Genomic DNA, 25,368 nt, shown 5'->3' on the forward strand with positions numbered 1-25,368 from the left:
CAAAAGTTATGGTTAAAGATTATTTAAAAAAATACAGTATTGAAAATGTTGGTCAAACTGTAAAGTCAAGGTCAAGATGTCAAATATATTGGTACGCAAAGAAAGGTTTTGTCACAAGAAAAAAAAAATCTTTTAAAGTATGAAAACCATAGCCGAAACCAATCCATATTTTTTGCGGACAAACAGGCAAACAACTTGAACAGACACTCACAATTAAACAGACGGACGGAAAGGGCAAACACTACATACTTAACGATATCATTTTTTAAACCGATACAAGCTAACTAGTGACAGATAACCAGATAGCTAGTTTCAACAAGTTAAACCTCGTTTAAAGTCAGCTTTTCGTAAATTCTATCATTCCTTGGGTCTTATTATAACGGAAAACTTTATTCTGATATATTAGGTGGCTTTGGTTTTGTACTTATTTTACTACAGAATGTTCTGTTTTCCCATAAATCAAATACACAGGCTTCACTGCGGGTGTAACCGACAGGGGAAGTTTACTCCTCTTAGGCACCTGATCCTTCCTCATTGTTTGTTTGTTTGTTTTAAATCAATCATCGTTATCTTTTTATTCATAAAAATATCAGCTTTTTAAAAACATAAATAAAAACTGCTCGGATTTGTATGATGGTATTGACGCAAAGTAGCTTTTAATGTTTATGTCCCTGCTTCTAGGTATTTGTTATTTTTCTTCATTCAATATGTCAAAGCGCAGAGGCCCGTGGAGTCTACTTTTACATCGTCCATACCCTCTTATGGTACGACTTATCTAGAATGCTCTCTAATGTTTGGAAACAAGGAAAGGCGCGAAAGCGGGAGATATGGGTTATGAAATCGAGAAATATATTTCAGGGAATAACTGTTTTACTAAAAATAATTGACAGTTCTGTTTAAGAATGGATTCAAGAACGAAGTCTATCCAAGATATACTGGGTCTCATGCAGAAAAATTTAGAATGTTCCATTTGGTAAGAATTAAGCTATTTACAGCTCAAAGGTTGAAACGTAATTCTTTATAAAAAAAATTCTGAATTACCTCCTAAGTCTTAAGTAAGCAGCTATGCAAAGAAGCTTGATTTTGCTTTCTAAAAGAAAATTTTTCAGCAGATTGTGTATATTTAAAATACACAAATTTACGAACATGTCTGCATGTGACAAGATCAACAAATATTTGAACTACATGTGTATAGTCATGATCAGGTCCAGTACAATCACTAGATTTAGTTACGCAGGTAGAATTACCTACGTAGCTTTATTTACCTACCCTCGAATCATGAGTTTTCGTGGCATTACGTTTAATTTGTAATAAAGTGCTTCAAGACTGAATAATTGAGATGTTTGCTATTTATCACATATACAAACAATAACTCTCCTTATTTTGAAATGATTTTAACTCGCATATCATTTGTTATTTGTTCAGAAGGTCATTGAATTCTTGCGTAGTTGCTCTTTCAATTTTTTTGCTGACGTCATATGTTTTCGTGGTATTTATAAAACAAGCAAACTATGGAAATCTAGTCGGGCAAAATCCTTATAAATTTTACAGAGTCAAAAATACTAGTTTATTGACAAAATGATTACATTATTTGACATGGAAATTTATTTGTTGTTAATTAAGACCACATCTATCTAGTCGTGCCTACGCTGTATTGCTAAATAATGTAAAAAATTTCTCTTTCTCAAGAGTGGCCTAGAAATAATTTATAAATATTTATTTTAATGTTTCATGTTTTGAAATATAAATTCTATGTTTACTTAAAGAAATTAAATGTTTAATTCAATTAATTATCAATGGCATAAAATTTATTTTAGCATATAACTTTTTAACACCCCAGATATTTTCATTGAAAATTATATAAAAAATGACGTTACTAGATCACCGTAAAAAAAATATCAAAAGTGGGAAATTCCATTTTATTGTCACATGACCGGAAGCTGTATGGATAGTTAACAGACGATGATATGCAGGATCGCCGGCTATTAGTTTGTAAGTTTGATATTCTGGTTCAAAACACGACGAATAAGCTTATAATACGCAAATTGTCAAATTTGCGAACTATGCATAACTCACTCGCTATATTTTATTTTGGCAAAGGTAAAAAGGTTTAACATTTGGTCATAAAACATGCACAGTGTTCCCCTTTATTAATAGCAAATATGACGTCATTCCGATCTCGCATTGTGGGATTATTCCTAAAAATAAAAAATACCACGAAAACGTATATACCACGAAAACATATGACGGGACGGTACCTCAGATAGCTTTATTTAGCTATTTCAATGCAACTTTTCAGTTTTTCTTTTTATGAAAAAGAGAAAAAAGTCGCAATTCAATGACTATTAATATTTATACTAGGGAGGTTTTAAAAAAACAACCCAAAGAGAGATAGTTTATACATTGCTGCATTTGGACAATTTAGAGCAAAACATGTAATTCCATTGTTTGGTTATCTGACCATACGGTGAGGTGCGGTGAGGCATGGCTGAGTATGATCACTTCACATTGTGCTGAATAATTACCGACCTATTATCATGTCAACCAGAACTGGACTTCTTTGTCATTACATTCCAGGAGTAACTGTTCTAACTGTCATACATAGCCCCAAAACTTTCAGAACTTTGATTGCAATTGCGCAGAAAAAGACATTTCTTCAAGAGTGATTTTTTCATGAATTGTTTTCAGATGAGTTCAAAGTTGAAAATAATCACTGCATCAAATTGGGATTTTTTGCACATTCCGAGAAAAATAATTTTTATAGATATAAATTGATCTGGTAGCTAATTAAGCTACTTCAGGTAGGTAAATATAACTAAATAAAGCTAAGTAGGTAAATCAAGCTAAGTAGCTAAATCTAGTGATTGTACTAGACCTGATGATAGTGCTGATAATTTGAGGAAAGGTTGGAGCACTTAAAATCTAACACTTTTCGTCCAGCTGTGCATGAATTTATTGTCAAATCAGTAGATAATTTATGTTTTGTTGAGTAGTACAGTTAAAACTCATTATCTTGAACTGAATGGGACTGAATACCATAGGTAAAATCACTTGGGACTTCAAAGTCACTTTGACACAGTAATTTTTTGCCTATCATTGGGAAAAGGTCCGGTACCGTTCAATTGCGAAAAATAACATCGAAGAAGAACAATGAGAATTTTGTCTCATTTAAAGAAATAAAACGTATTTTGCGCTTATTCCATCTTAATCACCTATAAATACGTATTTTAAAGAATAAGCAGGAAGTACTTATATTGATTCTTTTATCAATGTCCCGTGTTTTCACATTTTCATGCTTTCATTTTGTCAAAATGTATGACACTACGCTGTTTACACCACAGGTCCCGCCAAATTACCACTTTCTCTACTATCAATTTAAGCGGAAGTGAAACAATTAGTCAACTTGTACTATGTTTCATTTAAAAAGAAATACGTTGTTGTCGTAGTCTGTTGCTTCACAGTTGAATTGGGAATTTTTGGTCATAAAATTGGGAAATAGTAATGTTTTTGGCATTGGGAATGGTGCCGTTTATCGGTATCAGTTATATGAGGAAAAAAACCGCTGCGACGTATCTATGGTATTTGAGATATCAGTGTTCAAGATACATGTACCAAAGTTCAGCTGTAACTAGTTTTAGTACTCACCAGAGTACTAGACTACAGCACTGTACAGAACACACATTTATGAAGCTAACATTATTTATTCTAATTTTCAGCTTAGATTTGCTGACAAACCCAGTATCCACAAAGTGTGATCATCCATTTTGCAGGTAAATAAGTGTGATTTGCAATAAGCCCACTGACAAGATACTCTTTTTTCTGATCTAAACCATACCTTAGTTTAGTGCTCAGGGCTGTTTAGATATATATTTATTAGTTGTTAATGTTGTTTATAACTTCTGAATTTGATGCATACATTCTGCGTTTATTTGCAAGGGAAAAACTTGTGCAAATCAATATTGGAGTAAACATTGAAATACATGTATATCACTGGTTATATATTGTAGGTTCTGCATCACTGAATTCCTGAAGACAAAAACCTCCGTGCCTTGTCCACTTTGTAAATGCCCAATCACAAAACGGTTTGTCTACTTGAAACTATTGTATTTATTTGTTCACTGCTGATTTTACCTCATATGATGCCATATTTTGTTATACAGTCACATGTTTCTTTTTTTCTGTTTGTTTTTGTTTTTTTGTTGTTTTGATTTGGATTTACTAGAATTAAATGTAGGATAAATTCAGTCAGTAATGATATTGCATGGCCTTTGTTTCATTTTTGTAGAAGCCTAAATGATCGTCCCCAGCTGTCAAACATTGTGGAAAATGTCCGCCGGTTAATGGGGGCTTTCTCAAAAGACACTGGACAGAAATGTAGGTTGTGAACGTTATCTCTTATAGAGGGATGTTGTAGATAATTCCAGTCTTCACGAAAACTTTTCAAACTAACTGGCCAGTCAGACCAGTGAACTTTCAAAATTTACTGGCCCACCAAAATTTTTACTGGCCCCTTAATTAAAAAATGAAATAAATACATTTTCATAACTGTAAATTTATACATGTTTATGTACTTCAATTTTTGAATGCCGCCATTTTCCGTCCTTTGTCGCGTTTCGGTTAGTTGTTTGTTGGAAATTCGCACATTTTACGTACTAGTTAATAGTTACTAGCTAGTTCCGGTTGTTACATAATACATCCATGTTATAATAGGGTTACAATACTACGATTCAACAACACGTGCTTGTTCTTTTTACATTATATATCAATGAAATTTATGCAAGTAAGTCAGTTAAGATATATATTGACTGTGTATGATTTTTATAATCAACAAGCCCATCGCAGAGCTCCAGATAAATTTTTACCCCAAAGTGTATTTACTCCCTGATTTTCAAATCAAAGCAGATTTTGGTTTTCAGCAAAATGATTGAAGAGTATTTTGTTTATATAGAAATGTTTTGGCCTTTATTTTGAGCTTGTAATCGAAGTTTGAGTTTTTGAAGAGGGAAAAAACTTCAAAGGTCAGTTTCTGTATTTATTTAAATAAATTTTGTAAATAACAACAAGACTTTTGACTAAGATTGGGAAGCATTCTTTTTTGACAAGGAAGATTATACAGTAGGTCAAGGTACACTGTCAGAGACACAGATAAATTTTCCTTCATTTAAGATATCGTATCAAGAGTAAACTGAAAGAATCTTCGTTAATATGGTAAGCTGAGAGAGATGAAAAATTGGCTATGAACCCAAAACAAAAAAGGTTATGCCTAGTGCATAGTCTCTCTACATGGAAAATGATTTTAATCTAAATCTCCGATTCTTCCTCCCGAAATGGAGATCATCGTCGTCATTACTAGAATATTCCTGGTCACTAAAAGGCTTTTAAATCTGTACTTCATTTTGAGAAAAATCAAACACCTCTATTCGTATCATTAAGTAAGTCGTACCTGTATTCTTCAACTTGTACGCAGTACTTTTATGGTGTAATGCATATCTATGATTGCTAATGCGTAATTGTACGCTGTTTTTTTATTTTCAATGCGTATTTTGTAAAATTTAATGCGTATTTCTGCAAATACGCACCTTATCTGGAGCTCTGCCATCGGACTTCTTGAATTTTGATTTTCACTGACCCGACATCAAAATTCACTGGCCTCGGTCTTTGGACCAGTGAGTTTTGTGAAGACTGCAATTCATATATAAAATTCATATATAAAACACTGTTTTCTAGATTTTAAATATTTTGCTAATTAAGATGAATGGTCAATGAATTTTGAAACATACTGGCCATTTCTAGTCTGTCATAAGATAATAATCACTTAAAATAATTTACTGAATCAAATTTAACTGATCAGTACATGCATGGATCATCCACTTAAAAAAATTATTAATCTTGTGATCTTTGATACAGTAGTATAAAATTTGTATTCACACTTTTCTTAAGTTTGGATATTTTGTTGTTTTGTGCTAGGACTTTTAAAACAAGACATGCTCTAGTCTGTATAAATTTTAGATTACAGCGTATTTTATTTTTGTCAGGTTCCCCTCCTCGGGCCTCCTCCTCTGCCAATCTCCTGTCCTGTACCCCTGAGCAGCTGCCTCGCAAAGAGGCCAAGGGGACAAAAAGAAAAATTTCTGTTAGTGAAAAAAAGGTAAAAGCTACAAAGGTGTCTTATGATTTGATTAGTAAAATATGCTTGTAAACATGATACATTGAACACTGATTAAATGATTGCTTTATAAATTTAATGATTCCAAACAGGGAACAGCTGGGAAAAGTAATGTTCGACAAAGCAAGAGGCGGAAATCGGACCTGACCCCAGAGGTCATGGAATCTACTCAAGATAACACAGAAACTGATATTATAAATGAAACAGCTGATGGTTTAGAAACAGACCAACATGTTATTAATACAGCTTTAAACCACAGAATCAACAAAGAGAAAGAAAACCAAGAGGAATCAAAAAGTGGTCTGATTTTGTCCTGTCTCAAGTCTGATGCTGGTGGAACTTTGTCTGAAAAAGGCGATCCATCATGCACCAACCCCAAAGCTCTAACTAAAGGTAACACAAAACCAGGGAATATAAATTTGAAAGGAAGAACTAAAAGTATTTCACATTTGTCAGGACCAGAGAAAGATGAAGAAATGGGTGTGTCTGGAAAAGCCAACCCCAAAGAATTAACTAAAGAAAAGAAAGAGCTAGGAGATACAAATCTGAAATCAAGAGAAAAAAGAACTAGAAGTACTTCACTGGTGTCCGGACCAGAAGGAGAAAAAATGGCCAGAACAGCAGGAAACCTGAATTCTGAAAGACATCTCAGAGCCCAAAATAAAAAGAATTATAAAGAGGACAGTGATGAAATAGACTTCAATGATGATGATGAACAAGTTCAAGGTCATTCTGAAAGTCAAGGTCATTCTGAACTTAGCTCCTTGCCAGAGAGTACGCCCCATGTTGCGACAGTGACTCGAACCTATGACAAGCAGTTTGTCAGTCATAGAAATGTCAGGAGTGTATCCAAAGTGAAGGACTGGCTCACCAGTAATGATGTACATGGGAAAGTTCCAGGTGATTCACAAGGTAATTATCACTAATATGTTTGTTTGGTTTTTTTTTCATGACAGAGCACAGACTTGTAAATTGGCAGAAGTCAATGAGAGTTCAAAAATGCTAAAAAAGGTGAAATTATGTATGTAAAATGTATGTGTATTATTTCCATGAACATAAGAAATGTATTTAACTGCTAAAATTTTGTATGTCTTAAGTACAACCTCTTAACATAAATAATGCATTTATTTTTTTTTATATTAGTTACGAAAGATATATACCAATTTTCTCAGTTGACATTGCTTCATAATTATATGCACATTACACTTGTTTTCAAAAAATAGGTTCAAATTATGAGTATACAGTTGCAACTTTAATTTTTTGCAGATAAAATTAATTTTCATAGAATGATATTGTTAATGTACATACATTACATAACAGCAGGAAGTAAATTAATAGCCTTCATTGCTCCCTCACATTCTGTTTTTATTTTCAAGAGTCAGATAAAGTCCTACATGGAGGCAGCTTGGAACAGTCAAGTAATTCTGGAGATAATGGTGAGAATTTCATAGAGGATGAAGAAGAATTTGAGCTAGTGTCTTGTGATTCCAGTATACCAGAATCAATTGTGGATAAGGAACATGCAGACACAAGTGACAAAAATCCGAGACATAGTGAAACTGCCTCAACTTCTCTCTCTCTCTGTTCAGATAACCTTCCTCCCACAAGCAAATCACAAACAGAAAAGGGGGGACAAGTGGCACACAAAATCTTCAAGACAACGAGAAACGATAAACATTTGGAAACTTCAGTTAAACAAACCAAAGGAAAATTTCTCTTCAAAAAAATTCAACCCAAATCGGTCTTAGGAATTGATCAAGTTATGGGAGTGAAGCCGCTCAAACCTAAAGACAGAGCTGTGATCACTCAGAAGGAGAGTTTGAAACTAAGGGAACTGGATCTGAATACCTTTGGTAACGACTCGGATCCATACGAGTTCAAGTCGAGCCAGGTGACTCCAGTCAAGCCAAAAGTCCACAGGAGAAAGGCAAAGGCGAGAGATGACAAGAGAAAGGAAGGTCAGATCAGTGTAGAAGTTCAGAACATGTTGAGCAGGAAAAGTGGAAAATCTATTCTGAAAAAGGCAAATGGTGATGACTTAAAAGAGGGGATGAGTGGAAGAGGAGGGGAGGGTGCTGAAGGGAAGAAGAAGAAACTGTCTCCAAAAGCTTTACAGAGGCAGAAAGATGAAGAAGAGGCTCTGAAGGAAATGAGAGACAAAATCAGTCAAGCAGAAAGTTATGACCTGGTGACCTCTACACAGGAAGTGATTGATCACCTGACTGAGGAAGAAAATGGTGCAGAGGAAGAGCATGATAGTGTCTCAAAAAATAAAAAGATTGTTTCGTTTAATCAGGATGTGATCTTCATTAGTTCACAGAATCAGAATGGAGTTAAAAGTCTGAAAGGGGTAGGTGAATCTCCAAAGAATAGAAAGACTCAATTGAACTACATAGAAAAGAATTTTACTGAAGAAGCAGGTGTAAGAACTTCTAAAAATGGAGGAGGGAACCAGGAAACTGAGGAAGTATTTAGGGATGACTGTGAAACTGGTGCTCATCATAAAGAAAAGGTGGAAGTGCAGGACACGTCTGAAAACTTTATTGATGAAATTTCTGAAAATGTTTTGTCATCAAAAGAAAATAAAGGTAAAAGATGCATAATACTCATATTCTCACTTCAAAGCATACATTTATAATACATCTATTGTCTTTTCTGATATAAAATTAATATACAATTAGTTATAAGCTGTATTAAAATTTTGTAGTTATAAATATATTTTAAATTATTATATGTTTCTTTAAATTAAATGTTAAAGTACACTTTGTCTTTCAGTTTTATATTGTATTTGAAGTAAAATATACTAGTAGTATACCATGTTATTCTCTATTTTATACAATTTATAAGTGAACTTGTATCATGAAATTCTAAACTTGTCGAGTCACTTGGGCTAATTTGTCATTTTCTGTTCACTCAGTTCACTCACTGTTGAGTTACTTATTTCTTTCATTATATGTTCTAGCTGGGAACCTAAAAGTTACTTCTCCTGAAGATGAGGATAATGATGACGGAAATTCGTCCTCCACAACTGACCTTGACATTCACCCAGGAGAGTCAGAGTTTGCTGTTCCTAATTTAGGTGCCCTTTACTTTTATTTAGGCCTTCTTTAAAAAGAAAAGTTTGCTTGCCCTCTCAGGATAAAATTATTGAGTCAGTAGGTGGGAAATTTTTTTTTAATCAACATATTTGTTGACGGGATAAGGGGAATAAAAAGTTTTTAAAAATATTGTGTCCTGGAATGTAAAAAAAAAAGTTTTGGTTTGGGCCATTTTTTTTCAGTCAGGAGAGGGCAAGTAAAAAGTTTTTAAAATGGCCTTAGCATGATTTTCTGCATCAAAACCCTTATTGCCTTGATTATATTTGGCAAACAGAAAAAAATTGGGTTCTACCAAATTTTATAAATTGTAACATCTTTCTTCCAGATATTCAACCCAAAGAAATTCTGGAAAAACTGAGTTCTCAAGATATTATACCTAACATTGCTGTGAATGAAAACAACAGGACAGCAAATTGTGACACTGAAATGGAAGTAGACATCGTACCCAACAGTGAAGACCTCGGAAAAGACACAGGTGTTCCTAACTACAAAAGAAAATCGGGAATAGAGGCAATGGCAAAGAACCCAACAAGGAAGAAAGTTAAGGAAGGATGCAAACGCGATGATGACAATGTTAATTTAAACAAAGGGGACAGACAACAAAGATATATAATACAGGAATTAGAAGATTCATCAAGTTTGGCTGTTTTTGGAGGGGAGGAGTTAGAGGCAGAGGGGAATTGTCAGAAGGTCGATGTTAAGGGTAGAGAGGCAGATGTCAACTCTGTAAATGTGGTTCCTGAGACGCCACTTATTGCAATTGACAGTGAAGCATCTGTAACAGATGCCAGCAGCCAACCTCAAGAGAAGAAACTCATCAGGAAAAGTAGACTAAAGAAGAGCAATAAAGAAAAGACCTGCAAGAAGAGTCCTGTGGCTACCAAGAATGAAGAGAGTCAAAAAAAGGAAAAAGGCACTGACTTAACAAATCTGCCATCTACCAAAGATAAAGAGATGAGTGAAAACATAGTTCCACCTTCTGTTGATGTGTTTTCCACTGATCTGCATTCCATGGATGTGGTCGTATTGGATCAACAAAGTGGAAAAGAAGGTTCTGGAAGTATTTCCACACATTTATCAAGTGAGACACAGGATAGCCAAACTTCTCTTGGAAGTAAGTTCAAAGAGTCTGAAAGGACGTCTACACAACAGTCTAGTGAGACACAAAATAGCCAAGCCTGCACAGTAAGGAAGTTGAAAAACTCGAAGAAAAAGCGTGGTAATAGGAAGGCTGTTCCCTTTGTCATTCAGGAGACTCCAGTTTTGGGAGAGGCTAAAGTAAGGGATGAAGAAGTCACCGAAACATGGAAACAAAAACAGAACACAGACGTTGTCACAGATTCACAACAGTCTATGTCTAGTTTATGTAGCACCCAAGAAAGTGTCTCGATTTTGGCACCAGTCCATAAATCATTTGAAAAGGTTGTGGACAAAAAATCACCAGATTTTTTGAAAGAAAATCTTCAGGCGGTGAACAAGAACAAAGGAGAGGATAAGGATATCATTGAATTAAAATCACGGGAAAATGAGGCAGAAGATCTACAAGGCAAATCTTTGTCTTGTGAAATTATCCCTGAGGAAGAAGATTCACCGATAGTGATAGCAGAGAGTAAACAGTCTACGAGGAGCACCTATAACAAGTTGAGGAGACCTAAAAGGAAATGCTTCTCCCTAGGGAGCCCCGAGGAGGCTCCAAAGAGGGAATCCCAAGCAAGAAATAAGCTCTCCAAAGTGGATGATGAAGAGATGGAAAAACAAGGTAGTAGAAAAAAAGAAGAGGTGCAGACAGGGAAATGTGAAGAGGATTTGGAAATAGTGGAAGATTTGGAGAAGAAACAGAGAATTCCTGAGATTAATCCCAGTGAGGTAAATAGCAGTGGGGATGTGAAGAGTACTCCCAGTGATGCTTTGATTCCAACCCAGCTGTCACTGAGAAGCATCAAGAAACAAGAGATGAAGCTGAAGAAGCAGCAACAACAGAGTTCCCCAGAAGATGTTTTCCTGATGGACTCTGAACCGCTGGGATCCGGTTCTGGTTACCAGGATCTGGTTCAGAACCAAGAAGGCTTGCTGGAACTGGAGCTGGGAGACCTGGATGGTGTTAATGAGATGGAGACCAGGGAAAGTCAGGTGAGGTCCAGTAGTGGAAGAGCTAGTGGAGAAGTGGAAGACTCTATGGATGGAGATTCTGAGCATGTGGAAAAATCAAGTAATGTTAAAGACTATAGAAAAGATAAGGTGGAACATATACAGTGTAGTGGCAGTGGTAATGATAGACCTAATGAGGACAATGAAGGCAAGAACTCAGAAACTGTGACAACTGTGCCTGATACTGAGGAAAATGAAGAAGTGCTTGTACCTAAAAGAAGATCAAGTTTAAGAAGTGCTAGCACACAAATGTTCCCTCTGACAGTCATGTTTCACAAATAGATGTAAAAATGAGAGATAAGAGAGACTCTTTGAAAAATTCTGATTCTCAGAAAAATTCTAGTTCCAGTGGAAGTTATGCCAGTAATGCAGGCAGGAGGGCAGTGAGAGGTTTGGCAAGGAAACTGAGGCAAAAGAACTTGCACGATCCTCATATTATATCAGATGAATGTAAGGTTAAGATGTCAGATAAAGATATATGTAATGGAGACCCATCAAACAGTTCTGAAGAAGTCACCAGCACTTCAAAGAGAAAGGATGAGAAATTTGAGCATCAGCCAATGGAAGAACCTGTTTGTTTTAGTGTGGTGCCAGAGACTATGGAGGTTGGTCTGGAAGATCTTGAAGATCAAATGGATGATGAGGTTACAGCCATACCAGAAACTGTGGAAGACAGTCTTCCATGTGAAGAGGAAGAACGTGATGGAGAGAAGTCCAAGACAGAGGAAGATGAAGAGGAAGATACTGATCTTACAGATGAGAAAACCACTGGCATTGGAGAATTAAATGATGGCATTAATGAGAAAACCACCAGGATTCAAGAAGAGTTAAAACCGGATGACAGTGAGAAAAGAAAAGAAAAAGGTTTAGAAAGGTCACTAGTTTCAGTAAAAGAAGATTCTCTAAGGATGGATGACATCCAAGAAGGAGAAGACAACAAGGTAAAGATGGATGATGTTGTTTCCAGTCCAGCACAGAGCAGCAGACAGGAGTTTTGGAAATGGAGGAACTGTTGGGGAGTCTGAAACGTTGACAAGAAAAGCGAGTTATATGAGACTGCAGCAGACGAAGCCTCTTTTTCATTCTCCAGAGAGTTCCCCTCTACCTGACATTCTGGAGGAAGAGTATGAACAGCAAAAGGTAAAAAAAGAATCATTAATGTACAGTTTAAGAGCTGAGGATTTAATATTTTTAGCTCTACTGGTCAGAGACCAGAAGAGCTTATGCGATAGTAATGCGTCCGTCTTCCGTCCGTCTGTCTGTCTGTCTGTAAACAATTTTTCAAAAGGCTACTCCTCCTACAGTTTTGGTCCGATTTCAATATAACTTAATACACAAGTAGACTATACTAAGACACATAACTCTGTGCATCGGTTTTTGATTTCGATGAAGGGTGTTGCCATGGTTACTAAAAATAGAAATTTCTGTGAAATTCTTTCAAAATGCTACTCCTCCTACAGTTTTGGTCCGATTTCAATATAATTTAGCACACAAGTAGACTCATTTTAAGATACATTATATTCTGTGCATCGGTTTTTGATTTCGATGAAGGTGTTTCCATCGTTACTAAAAATAGAAATTTCTGTGAAATTCTTTCAAAATGCTACCCCTCCTACAGTACTTTTTGGTCCGTTTCAGTATAACTTGGCACACAAGTAGACTACACTAAGATACATAATTCTGTGCATCAGTTTTTGATTTCGATGAACGGTGTTGCCATGGTTACTAAAAATAGAAATTTCTGTGAAATTCTTTCAAAATGCTACTCCTCCTACAGTTTTGGTCCAACTTCAATATAACTTGGCACACAACTAGACTACACTAAGACACATAATTCTGTGCATCGGTTTTTGATTTCGATGAAGGGTGTTGCCATGGTTACTAAAAATAGAAATTTCTGTGAAATTCACGTTTCAAAATGCTACTCCTCCTATAGTGAATGCTGTCTGATTTCAAACTGGATGATATGATGAACACAATTAAACAAGTTAATGAACAGTTTAAAAATGTGCAATTAGTTTGACTTATTAGCTCTACTTATACATGTAACATAAAAATGTTGAACATAGTTAAACGTATCTTTTGTATCAAGTACTGTAAAGGCAAGAAAAAAAAAATTATATGCTTTTAAATCTCTATCAGTCATGATGTTACATAAAAATATAATTTATTACACAATGTTTACAGGACCAAACCATAATTCTGTGTGTTTTTGATTTAGCGGAAGTTTTGTCCATGGTTACTAGAAAATAGAAATTTCTGTGAAATTCTTTCAAATTGCTACTCCTCCTACAGTTTTGGTCCGATTTCAATATAACTTGGCACACAAATAGACTACACTAAGATACATAACTCTGTGCATCGGTTTTTGATTTCATCGAACAGTGTTGTCAGTTACTAATAAAGAAGAAATATCTCATTTGAAATTTTGAATGATCTTAATAATCTTGCTCCAAGGGTAGGGATCTGATTTCAATATAACTGAGGCACACAAAATCTACACTAAGAAAAAGAATGAATTCTATGTATCGGTTCTTGATTTCTGGTCTAAATATGGTTTGAAATTGAAGCAAATTCTTACTGAAGTAATGATATAATAATTATTTTTTTCTCAGATTGCAGATTTATATGAAGATTTTAACGTGACAAAGCTCCCACTTCAGGAGGAGGAAGTCAGAGGAGTGGACAAGATAAAGGACTTCTCTAAATACCTGTTAGAACCCTACAAACACTGTTAAATGTTATTTATATCAATAAACTTAATTGTTATTTCTATAAATAAACTGATCATTGTTGTACCTCATTCTATTTATATTGTATATTAATGATTGCTTATAGTTGTAGAAAAATGAGAGAATATACTTAATGATTTACTGACCAATACATATACATATGTAGTATTGGACTTGGATTGTTGTCATTGTCATCTTTAAGGATTCTGTATTGTATTGAGCACTGTAAACCTGTTACTGCCTTGTATTCTATTTAGCGATTTTGGTGGTAAGCAGAGTATGCTAAATCAAGTCTTGTATATCATGCATTTATCTCTAGCACATTCAGATAGCGCAAAATCTAATCTACGCTAACTTGTTGAAAAATTAATTTCCACCAAATGTCGTACATGCCAAATATAATACATTTACAGTATCATAAGGGGATGAAATGAAAGAAGCAGTTGGTGGGGTGGGGTGAGGGGTAAATTAGAAGTGTTCAGCAATGACAGCTAGATTGACAGTGCAATATTTTCTTCAATCATTTTCATCACTAGTCCTGTTTAACTACTCACATCTGCAGACATTTTAGTATACTGCTAAAAGTAGTGAACAATTACTAGTTATAAGATTAAATGAAAATTAATTTCCATACATGTATCAAAGTAAAACATCAAAGGATGATCCACAGTGTTTCTGTTTTAAGGAACTGGATAAACTGTAATTTTGCAAATTTTATGAAGTTATGTTTTTTCTTTAACGAAAATTTATAGGAAATCAATGTGGAATATGTTTATAATAAAGAATGACGGAGTTCTTTCATAATAAAGTTTGATCACCTAGCTATCACTTGGAAATCACTAGAAATGTGAAAAACTGAAAATGTCAAAACCAAAAAGTATGAAAATCTTCAAAAATAATTTGATAAAAGCAGATGATAAATCTGTAGATATTTAAGATAAGTTTGACAGAGATATTTGAGGAGCAAAATATCTTCGGGAAGTAAAATGCCAGTGGTTTTATTTTATGTGCTTCTTGTCTCATTTTATCACCATGAATTATCATGAATCAATTTCTTATAAAAGTTGAGTTTGACATGTGCTTTGTAGAATTACAGTATTGAAACAAGAGGCCCATGGGCCACATCTCTCACCTGAGCACTAAGGGTAGGAAAAAGTAGAAAATGGCTTTTTATTGTAAAGTTTAAATCCAAAAGTAGTCCCATGACCAATCATGGATTTGCTATTTTTTAGAAAATGATTTTTAAAGAATTTTCCTATATATATCTTTATAACTTTGGTTGGCCATTTTGGCCCCGCCCTACCCCTGGGGGTCATGATTTGAACAAATTTGAATCTACACTACTTGAGCATGCTTCCATATAAATATGATGAATTATGGCTTTGTCATTCTTGAGAAGAAGATGTTTAAAGAATTTTCCTATATATTTCTATGTAAAAGTTTGGTCGGCCATTTTGGCCCCGCCCTACCCCCGGGGGTCATGATTTGAACAATCTTGAATCTACAATACCTGAGCATAATTCCATATAAATATGATGAATTATGGCTTTGTCATTCTTGAGAAGAAGATTTTTAAAGAATTTTCCTATATACATGTATTTCTATGTAAAACTTTGGTCGGCCATTTTGGCCCCGCCCTAGCCCGGGGGGTCATGATTTGAACAAATTTGAATCTACACTACCTGAACATGCTTCCATATAAATATGATGAATTATGGCTTTGTCATTCTTGAGAAGAAGATTTTTAAAGAGTTTTCCTATTATATTTCTATGTAAAAGTTTGGTCGGCCATTTTGGCCCCGCCCTACCCCCGGGGGTCATGATTTGAACAAACTTGAATCTACACTACCTGAGCATGCTTCCATATAAATATGATGAATTATGGCTTTGTCATTCTTGAGAAGAAGATTTTTAAAGAATTTTCCTATATACATGTATTTCTATGTAAAACTTTGGTCGGCCATTTTGGCCCCGCCCTACCCCGTGGGGTCATGATTTGAACAAATTTGAATCTACACTACCTAAGCATGCTCCCATATAAATATGATGAATTATGGCTTTGTCATTCTTGAGAAGAAGATTTTTAAAGAATTTTCCTATATATTTCTATGCAAAACTTTGGTCGGCCATTTTGGCCCTGCCCTACCCCCGGGGGTCATGATTTGAACAAACTTGAATCTACACTACCTGAGGATGTTTCCCCATAAGTTTCATCTTTCCTGGCACAGTGGTTCTTGAGAAGAAGATTTTTAAAATATGCCACTAAATTTTCATTAATTCCCAATTATCTCCCCTTGAATGAGGGCATGGCCCTTCATTTGAACAAACTTGAATCTCCTTCACCCAAGGATACTTTGTGGCAAGTTTGGTTGAAATTGGCCCAGCGGTTCTTGAGAAGAAGTCGAAAATGTGAAAAGTTTACAGACAGACAGACGGACGCCGGACAAAATGTGATCAGAAAGCTCACTTGAGCCTTCGGCTCAGGTGAGCTAAAAATGGGGTAGCCTGGCATGATAGCAGAATGATTATAAATATTTTGTAGTAAAAAGTTCAATGTTTTAAATATTTAATTTGTCACAAGAATGGAAGTATTAAGTACAATGTATTACATTTGTATGCAAAATCTTTATTATCACAGCCATGTTGTTCTTTAGAAATATTTCATACTTTATATTCATGGAAATCTATGACAGACCCACTTTTTACCAAGGGGCATGGCTTTAACACATTATATCTCCATAGGCCTGTTCAGCAGAGCGAACGTTCGCGAGCGCTCGCAAAAATTAATATTGGGGTTATAAGGAATTTTGGCGAGCGCTTGCGAACATTCGCTCTGCTGAACAGGCCTGATGTCAACCTTTGCTTTTATTTTTTAAAAACACCAAGCTGTAAGTTTGCCTTTCCTTGATTATCTCCCTTCATGATGGTATGGCTCTTCTTTAAAACAAGTCAATCCCCTTCACCTATAGATGCCTTCTGACAAGTTTAGTCGAAATTAATAGTTTTTTTTTTTTTCAAGAAGTTAAACTGGGAAAATTACACTGCCAAAATACCCACGGATAGATCAATAATTTTACACATCACTGTGTACAAAAGAAAAATCTTGTACATGTATATCAATTTCAACACGATGTCATTTACCAGTAAGTGGAGGTTCTCAAAGTTTCAATTCGTAAGATTCCTCATCTTTATGGCCTTGTGCCTATATTGGGGCATTTTGTCATTTAAATTTTAACAGGTAAACTGTCAAAATATTTACACAATTTTATTGAATTGCATCTCCTATCAAACAATACACCATTCAAATGATGTCCATTAGTAAGAATAATCTGTGTCCACAGATAAGCCCTCACCACAACCGGGTCCATAGGACAATATCATTTTAATGATAGAACTTTCTATCTAGATGTCCATCAGATTCTGACTTCAAATTGAAATCAGGGGGTCAGAATTTTTAAGTCTGCTACTCTCTGGTAAATCTGGAGCGCACCATACTTGTATTACCCTCTAGTCCCCCGCCTCTGGGGGCTAAATTACTAAAAACAAATTTAAATTTACATCTATTTATTCAATCATGTATACATTCCGAAGAATAAACTTTTACAGAAATTCAATCTTTTAAAAATTCAGAGATCACTTTACAGTTTAATTTCATAAATATATGTTTCGATTCTTGTAAAATATACAGCAGTGGATACATGTACTCAGAGAGGATTTATAGAATATATATAAATGCAAGGGAGATAAAGCAACAGTTAAACTGTCATAATATTGAAACATGATTAATATCTTGTTAGATAAAGAAAATTAATCAAGTTAAAAATCTATAAAACAAAAGCATACTTGATCACAAAATATCCATCCCAGTTAACAATAACTTCTAATCACAATGTACTAAGCACATGTTAATATATTGTCCATGCACAACTAGTTATCAAAACATGGTTTGGGGTACTTTTTATTCAAGCTTGATACAATTTGGGGATAGCAGGATATGTCAGGGTTCCTTCCCCTGCCCCCTTTATGAACCTTCTGCCTTAAAACCTTAAATATCTTTACAAATGAATCACTTCAAGGCTTATGTGGTCAGGTATTGAATTTTCCCAAGATCTTTCAAGACTGCATACAAGTAAAATTATCTGTAATGGTTATAAGGTTACTGTGACATGTGAACTTAGTGTGCATGGACAATATCAATAGAAAAAGCAAAAATATATATATGTATTGCATCATAATGGCACTAGACCACATAACAATGTATATCTCCACAAATATTAGGAGGAACAGTGGGTTATATAATACATGTACAGGCATTATTTTCTCACTACAAAAACAAGTGCAATCTAGAGAACCAATGAACACAGATGGTTATTTTTCCAGCCAATACATGCAGGCATATTATGTGCACCATATCCGATCTGCCTATTGCACAACCTTTTTAAAGTTTTTTACTTCATTTACATATTTTCATAATACAGGCTGGTATTTTAGTTTGAGTCCTAACATTGTGACATCCAAAGTTTTAGTACAATGAAAATGTAGATTTGAAATGGTTAGTTGGTACATATTTACATTTGAACATGGAATGAGCATGTAATGATACAAATCAATCAAAAAAAAAAAAAATCATGTAAATGTCCGACTTGCTACACTGACGAGTTGGAAGAATCGGTTGTCTCGCTGCCTGACTCTTTAGGAATCTGGTTCAGCGCAACATCAACCAGCATGAAAAAGGATTTGAAGAGGTCTGCATTCTGGGGAGTGCTGGACGGAGAGGAGGGTGGGGAGAGGTTCTCTTGGGAGAAACTCTCTCCTCTGGTTCTGGACTGGCTGACGTCGGGGGAGGCAGACTCTGGCTCTGAGGAGAAGTCACTGGAGGAGGCCTCACAATCCGACATGTAACCGTCCGGCTCCCCCATCTTAGACTCCAGGGGACCCTCTGTGCTGTAACCACCTGAGGTGAAGGTGACACGATCTAACAGGGACTGCTTATGCTTGCGGGTGATGGTGTATTGGAGAGGATCCTGGCCATCTTTCTTGATCATTTCTGGTAAAATTCTACGACGAGCATTAATGAACCAGTTACACACTTGCAGTACAGTCAGATTAGTGGCCGAGGAGAGATAGACCTTTTCCTGGTCTGATGGGTATGCATTGTAGCGGTGCTCATACAGCCAGGTCTTCAGGATACGGACAGCTTCCTTTGGTAGATTTCCGCGTCTACGCCTTGCATCACTCAGACCATCATCATCTTTTCTGGAGTCAGAGTCATAATCATTCTCCCATGGCCTGGCAAATTTGAAGTCTCTTACTGCAAAACAAAACCAATGATATGGTTTAAAATTCATTCCATAAAAATCAAATTTGATGGAACTTCATTAAAAGTAAATTTATATGCATAATTTTACACTAGGGCCATACCAATTTGTAAAATAGTTCTTCGGATTTTCAAAAATAAAAAGTGAGGCGAGCGAGCGAAATTTTTTTATTAATATTATTTTTTATTTTGGGTTTCAAAATTATGAGGCGAGCGAATATAATATATACATATATATATTTTTTAATAAAGTGTTATTTCAAAATGCGTGAACCTAAAAAATAAAGATAGATATTAGTGATGGAACGATTGTCGGCGACAATCGATTGTCGGTCGTTAGAAGCTCTTCGATGCTACTAATCGATTATAAAATAAATGTCGCCGACATCGCTAACAAAAAATAAAATTGTCATACTTTAATTTTAATACCAAATCCAAGTGCAAAGAGCATAAAAGTAGTGATGAATGTTGAAAACATGGAAGGATCCCGTGTCTTGTTGATACTTTTACCGCCATGATTAAATATGGGGTTAGACTAATACCAGGAAACGGTAATATTGCAAGTAAAGGAAAACATAATTAGTCTAGTCAATCTTTAAACGTAATTATAATCATAAATACAAGTATAACTTTTGGATAATTACTTTTAAAACTTGCAATTTTAACTAACTAAAACTAATTTTAAGAAATAAATATGTAGATATATTAATGAAAGGTGGGACTAATATCAGTAAAATACCCATTGCATGGACTTTACAAAAAATAAATATACTCATTCTGTTTCAATAGTCCTATATTGTTTAAAGTAAACAAAATATTATTTTCCAGTTTTTTAAAAAGAAATTTCAATTAACATTTTTGAATATTTTATGTAAGTAAATGTTTCTTTTGTAAAAGTCTGACAGAAATCTTAATAAGTTTTAACTTTTCTGTATTAATTTCATTAAAGTTCAAAATTTCGATTATAATCGATTATTAATCGATTATGCCCAGCCGATTATTACCGATAATCGATTATGATTTTTTTCCGATTCCCCATCACTAATAGATATCATTTGCATACCACATGAACTTATCATTCTTAACTTTTTGGGGATTTTTTTTTAATAAGTAAAAATGTGTCAAATTTCAAAGACTTTACTTTCATAAATTTAATGTTTTCAAACATCTCCTCTGCTTCCATTTCTATTGCTGTGTATGAAACAACTTTGTACCCATTGTTTTTAACTATAGTACACAGTGTTGTGCAATTAAAAATATCAAGTACTAGCCCACAGGCTAGTGGCAAATGCAAAGTTACTAGCCCAAATACAGGGGCAAAAACTAAAATAATTGAACTATAAAATAATGTTGAAAAAGAAATTAATTGCTGATAAAAGTCAGGGTACTGAGCCCTAAGGTCATTCTTTTTAAAGTCAAAGTTTTAATTCTCAATATCAAATTCAGTCATGTTTAAATATTATGAAATAAAATTAAAATGAACTTCAATAAATTATCTTCCCTTTCTCTGATCACTGCACTAGCTCATTTAGAATGAAATTAAATTCATTTTGTTTTCATCTTAAATCATTCAAAACAAAAGAAATGTATTTTATGTGAGTCACCAAACACTTATCTTTCAGTTGATTGAGTGATCGTAAATAATTTAGAGATATAGCTGCATGTATTTACCATAAACGGAGGAATAGAGGAAATTCGGATTAAGAAAAAACGATCGTTTTTGGAAGTAAATAAGTCAGGTAGTTCTGCAAAACGGATAAGATTATGGAGATTTATTGATAGTAGGAGTATTGTTGCCTGGAAAATATAAACTGGTTGGGAATTTTATAGCCAAAAACGAGTTAAAATACCGGTTGTGCTTTTCATGTATTGCGTGTGTAGTAGTATTTTTTACTAGCCCGACGGGCTACATCCTTGTAGAAAACCACTATCCCGATCCCCAAAAATGTTAGCCCTGGGCGTCAGGGGATGCTAATTGCACACCCCTGGTACATATGAACAGTTAAACAGACTGCATGGTGCAAAACTTCACAAACTGCTTCTATCTCACTATAAATCCCGCAAAAATCTGTCATACAAGTTTCAAAGTTCTTGTGTGTTTGGTGCATTTTGAAATAAACTTTAGAAAAAAATATATATGGATTTTTTTAAGCGCGCGCGGACATTTTTTTTTTAATATTATAATTTGCATTTGTAATAAATAAAAGCGGCTTTTTATTTTTGAAAATCCGAAGAACTATTTTAGAAATTGGTATGGCCTTTTTTAGTTTGGAATAAATATTCTTTTTAAGTATGTGTCAGATCTTGCATGTTAACATCTGTATTGAGGTCTTCCGTTTCCAAGAGAAGACATACCAGTTCTAATAGTTAAGGTTATAAATGTGTGTAAATATCTGTATTTTTACAGTATAATTGATTGATTGATTGTTTACTGTTTAACGTCCCTCTCCAGAATATTTCACTTATATGGAGACGTCACCATTGGCCGGTGAAGGGCTGCAAATTTAGGCCTATATGCTTGGCACTTATGACCTTTGAGCAGGGAGGGATCTTTATTGTGCAACACCTGCTGTGACACGGGGCCTCGGTTTATACGGTCTCATCCGAAGGACCGCCCCATTTAGTCGCCTTTTACAACAAGCAAGGGGGTACTGAGGAATTATTCTAACCCGGAAAGGTTTTTGCTATTTGAGTCAAAGAAATAAAGAATGGTAGCAAAGTTGACAATTGAAACATTTCACTTTCTGCTTATCGCTAAGAAGGAAGACCCACTCGTTGCTTTGCAACGAGCTTTGCTCTAGTTATTATTTTTTTCTTACCGATTTTTGTGCACGCGAGTTCTCGGAAACGGCTCGGTCGATTTTATTGAAACTTTCAGATCTAATAGATATTGATCTGAACCTTATTGGAAATTTTTTATATTGATGACGACACTTCCGGTCATGAGATATGGACGATTTTCTGATTTTCAGAGGGTCGGCTTGTCCTGGAAACTCCTCCGAAACGACATAAGATATCGACTTAAGATTTTCAGTGAAAATAGAAGAAGGAGTTGTAATTGGGTCTCCAAATCTTTCTAGCGCAAAAGGCGCCGGAGCACGGTAAGGCCCGAAAAAATGTCTCAGAAATATATCGCAAAATTTGACACCTTTTGTTTCATATCTTCACACCTGTACATAATTTGTTAAAGCATATTGAAGGAAAAATGTGCAACATCACAAGACCTTTCATTTGATATCAAAAAAATAGGGCTGACCCCTCAAATTAGGGGCTCAGAGGGGCCAAAAGTCTTTTATCTATAGCTCTCTAATGATCAATATTTTGTTATACATTACTGAAACAAAAGTATTTATCTTAACAATTTGCAACAAAATATGATACAATTTTAATCATATGCTACGTAATTAGGGGTCACAAGGGGTCAGAATGCTAAATCTTTGAGGTTTTATATCTCGAAAAGGGCGAATATTTTGATAAAAAATATTGAACAAAAGATGGACAGAATAATGTTTTAAACAATATGCATACTTCAAATTTTTGTGAAACGGCCCCATTAAGGACTTGGAGGGTAGCCCCTAAATATTTCCATTCAGCATATCTCCACAACGAAAAGAAATATCTGAATAGAAGTTAAAAAAAAAGTCTTTGATTTCACAAGACTTTTCATTTACAATCAAGAAAAAGGGACTGACTCCTCAAATTAGGGGCCCAGAGGGGCCAGAAGTCTTTCATCTTTAGCTCATGAATGATAAATATTTTGTAATACATTACTGAAGCAAAGATATTCATCTTAATGCTTTGCAACAACGTTTTATAGAATTTTGATTACATGTTGCTGTTGCGTAATAAGGGGTCGCAAGGGGCCAAAACTTCTATATTTTAGATCCTTTCATCTCAAAAAGGAGGATTATTTTAATTATAAGCCATATTGAACTTAAGATGCTCAAAATATTGTGATATAAATCAGAAAAATTAAATTTAATGATGGAAAACTTAATTTCATTACCTTATTACGAATATCTCAGTCAAAATCTCACCTCATCTTATCGATAAATTCAACGGAAGACCTACTCGTTGCTCGCAACGAGATCTCATCTAGTTAAGGTCTTCCGTCTTCAGCGGAAGACCTTATTGTTAAGGTCTTCCGTCTTCAGCGGAAGACCTTCTTGTTATTCTTAGGTTTCTTTTCCACTATTTTTATTATTTTTATTGTTTTTTTTCTTACCGATTTTGTGTACACGATTTCTCAGAAACGGCTCGCTCGATTTTCATGAAACTTTCAGGACTGATAAAGCATCAAACAAAGCTGATATATAATTTTTTGTTTTGATGACGTCACTTCCGGTTTTGAGATTTTTGCGATTTAGTGATTTTCAGGGGGTCAGTTTGTCCACGAGTTTTCTCAAAAACGGCTTAAGATAGAAACTTGAGTTTTTTGAGCAATGATAGAGCAATGTCTGTAGATGTGACATACGCATTTTATTTTTACCGGAAGTGCTGCACGCCGACGCTTGCCATGGTCCAAAAATGGGCATGTCGAGAATTTTAAAATTTCTAACACTTTTTCTTCGATATCTTTTCACATACAAATATTTTGTTAAGACATATAGAACAAAAGAAGTGCAGAATTACATGATCTTTCAAATGTTATCTCGTAAATAGGGTTGGCCCCTAAAATAAAGGGCCTAGAGGGGCCGAAAGTTTTTCATTTATATCTCAAAAAGTATTGAGAATTTGTTATACGTCTAAAAAGCAAAGTTGTTCAAAATGTCAAGATTAATCTGTTGAAGTCGTCAAAATGCGTCAGGCGACGTCACTTCCGGTCATACCGGAAGTCGTCAGAATATGCATATTTTTGCTGTTCTTGACATATTTTTGGGTAACATATGTATCTGGAAGCATAAAACTTCATTTTCTGTCCGTTGACATTACTTCCGGTCAAACCGGAAGTGACCGGAAGTAGCCAAAATAGCTTATTTTTGAAGGTTTAAATTCAAAATCAAAATTATAAAGTCAATGGAGACCACTTAGCTCATTTGCTTTCATTTGTTGACGTCACTTCCGGTCAAAACAGGACGGAAGACCTACTCGTTGCTTTGCAACGAGCTTTGCTCTAGTTTTTCTTAGGTTTCTTTTCCACTATTTTTATTATTATTGTTTTTTTTCTTACCGATTTTGTACGCACGATTTCTCGAGAACGGCTCGATCGATTTTCATGAAACTTTCAGGTCTGATAGAACATAAAAAAATCTAGATATATATTTTTTTATTTTGATGACGTCACTTCCGGTTCGGAGTTTTCTGCAATTTAGTGATTTTTATAGGGTCAATTTGTCCGGCAGTTTTCTCAAAAAGTACTTAACACAGAAGCTTGAAATTTTCAGTGATGCTAGAGCAACTTTTGGAGAAGTGCACTAAGTATATCACAACTACCGGAAGTACGAAGCGCTGACGTTCGCTATGGTCCGAAAATTGTCCTATCAAGAATTTCAAAATTTTACGCGTCTTTTCAACGATAACTTTTTACCTAGAAATATTTTGTTAAAGCATGTAGAACAAAAAAGGTGTAGAATTTCAAGATCTTTCAAATGAAATCTCGAAAAAAGGGCTGGCCCCTTAAATCAGGGGCCTGGAGGGGCCGTAAGTTTTTCTTTTATATCTCAAAAAGTATTGCGAGTTTTTGATACGTCAAAGAAGCAAAGTTGTTCAAAATGTCAAGCTTAATCTATTGAAGTCGTCAAAATACGTCCAGCCTCGTCACTTCCGGTGAAACCGGAAGTAATCGGAAAATGCGTATTTTTGCCGTTTTTGACAAGTTTTTGGGTAACATATGTCTCTGGGAGCATTATAATTAATTTTCCGTCCGTCGTCGTCACTTCCGGTCAAACCGGAAGTAACAGAAAATGG

At 34.9% G+C, this 25,368-nt stretch overlaps 3 protein-coding genes across 3 annotated transcripts; 2 read left to right on the forward strand and 1 right to left on the reverse strand.

Annotated features, from left to right (window-relative positions):
- The first annotated feature begins 902 nt into the window (after nucleotides 1-902).
- LOC134240541 (breast cancer type 1 susceptibility protein homolog) lies at nucleotides 903-11,694 on the forward strand. The gene is made up of 9 exons (XM_062722636.1): nucleotides 903-973; nucleotides 3,717-3,770; nucleotides 4,008-4,082; nucleotides 4,286-4,374; nucleotides 6,036-6,148; nucleotides 6,259-7,078; nucleotides 7,543-8,754; nucleotides 9,129-9,245; nucleotides 9,590-11,694. The coding sequence occupies exons 1-9, from the start codon at nucleotides 903-905 to the stop codon at nucleotides 11,692-11,694; spliced, it is 4,656 nt and encodes a 1,551-aa protein (XP_062578620.1).
- An 8-nt stretch (nucleotides 11,695-11,702) lies between these two features.
- On the forward strand, nucleotides 11,703-12,437 carry LOC134240542 (cilia- and flagella-associated protein 251-like). The gene has a single exon (XM_062722637.1). It carries the CDS (start codon nucleotides 11,703-11,705, stop codon nucleotides 12,435-12,437), a length of 735 nt encoding a protein of 244 aa, XP_062578621.1.
- Nucleotides 12,438-17,703: 5,266 nt separating this feature from the next.
- Nucleotides 17,704-19,492, reverse strand: LOC134240543 (homeobox protein TGIF2-like). Its single transcript, XM_062722638.1, has one exon. The coding sequence runs from the start codon at nucleotides 19,490-19,492 to the stop codon at nucleotides 18,791-18,793; it is 702 nt and encodes a 233-aa protein (XP_062578622.1). The 3' UTR covers nucleotides 17,704-18,790.
- Nucleotides 19,493-25,368: the final 5,876 nt, after the last annotated feature.

The sequence above is a fragment of the Saccostrea cucullata genome, unplaced genomic scaffold, assembly GCF_032062105.1.
Source record: "Saccostrea cucullata isolate Sc308-1 unplaced genomic scaffold, CSIRO_AGI_Scuc_v1 ctg13720, whole genome shotgun sequence".
Lineage (NCBI taxonomy): Eukaryota > Metazoa > Mollusca > Bivalvia > Ostreida > Ostreidae > Saccostrea > Saccostrea cuccullata.

Bases quoted from the DNA above. Each gene is read 5' to 3' on its own strand.
- LOC134240542 (XM_062722637.1), top strand. From the start codon at position 11,703: ATGAGAGATAAGAGAGACTCTTTGAAAAATTCTGATTCTCAGAAAAAT.
- LOC134240543 (XM_062722638.1), bottom strand. From the start codon at position 19,492: ATGAATTTTAAACCATATCATTGGTTTTGTTTTGCAGTAAGAGACTTC.
- LOC134240541 (XM_062722636.1), top strand. From the start codon at position 903: ATGGATTCAAGAACGAAGTCTATCCAAGATATACTGGGTCTCATGCAG. The intron at 7,079-7,542 runs GTAATTATCACT...TTTATTTTCAAG, and splicing joins AGTTCCAGGTGATTCACAAG to AGTCAGATAAAGTCCTACAT. The intron at 8,755-9,128 runs GTAAAAGATGCA...TATATGTTCTAG, and splicing joins GTCATCAAAAGAAAATAAAG to CTGGGAACCTAAAAGTTACT.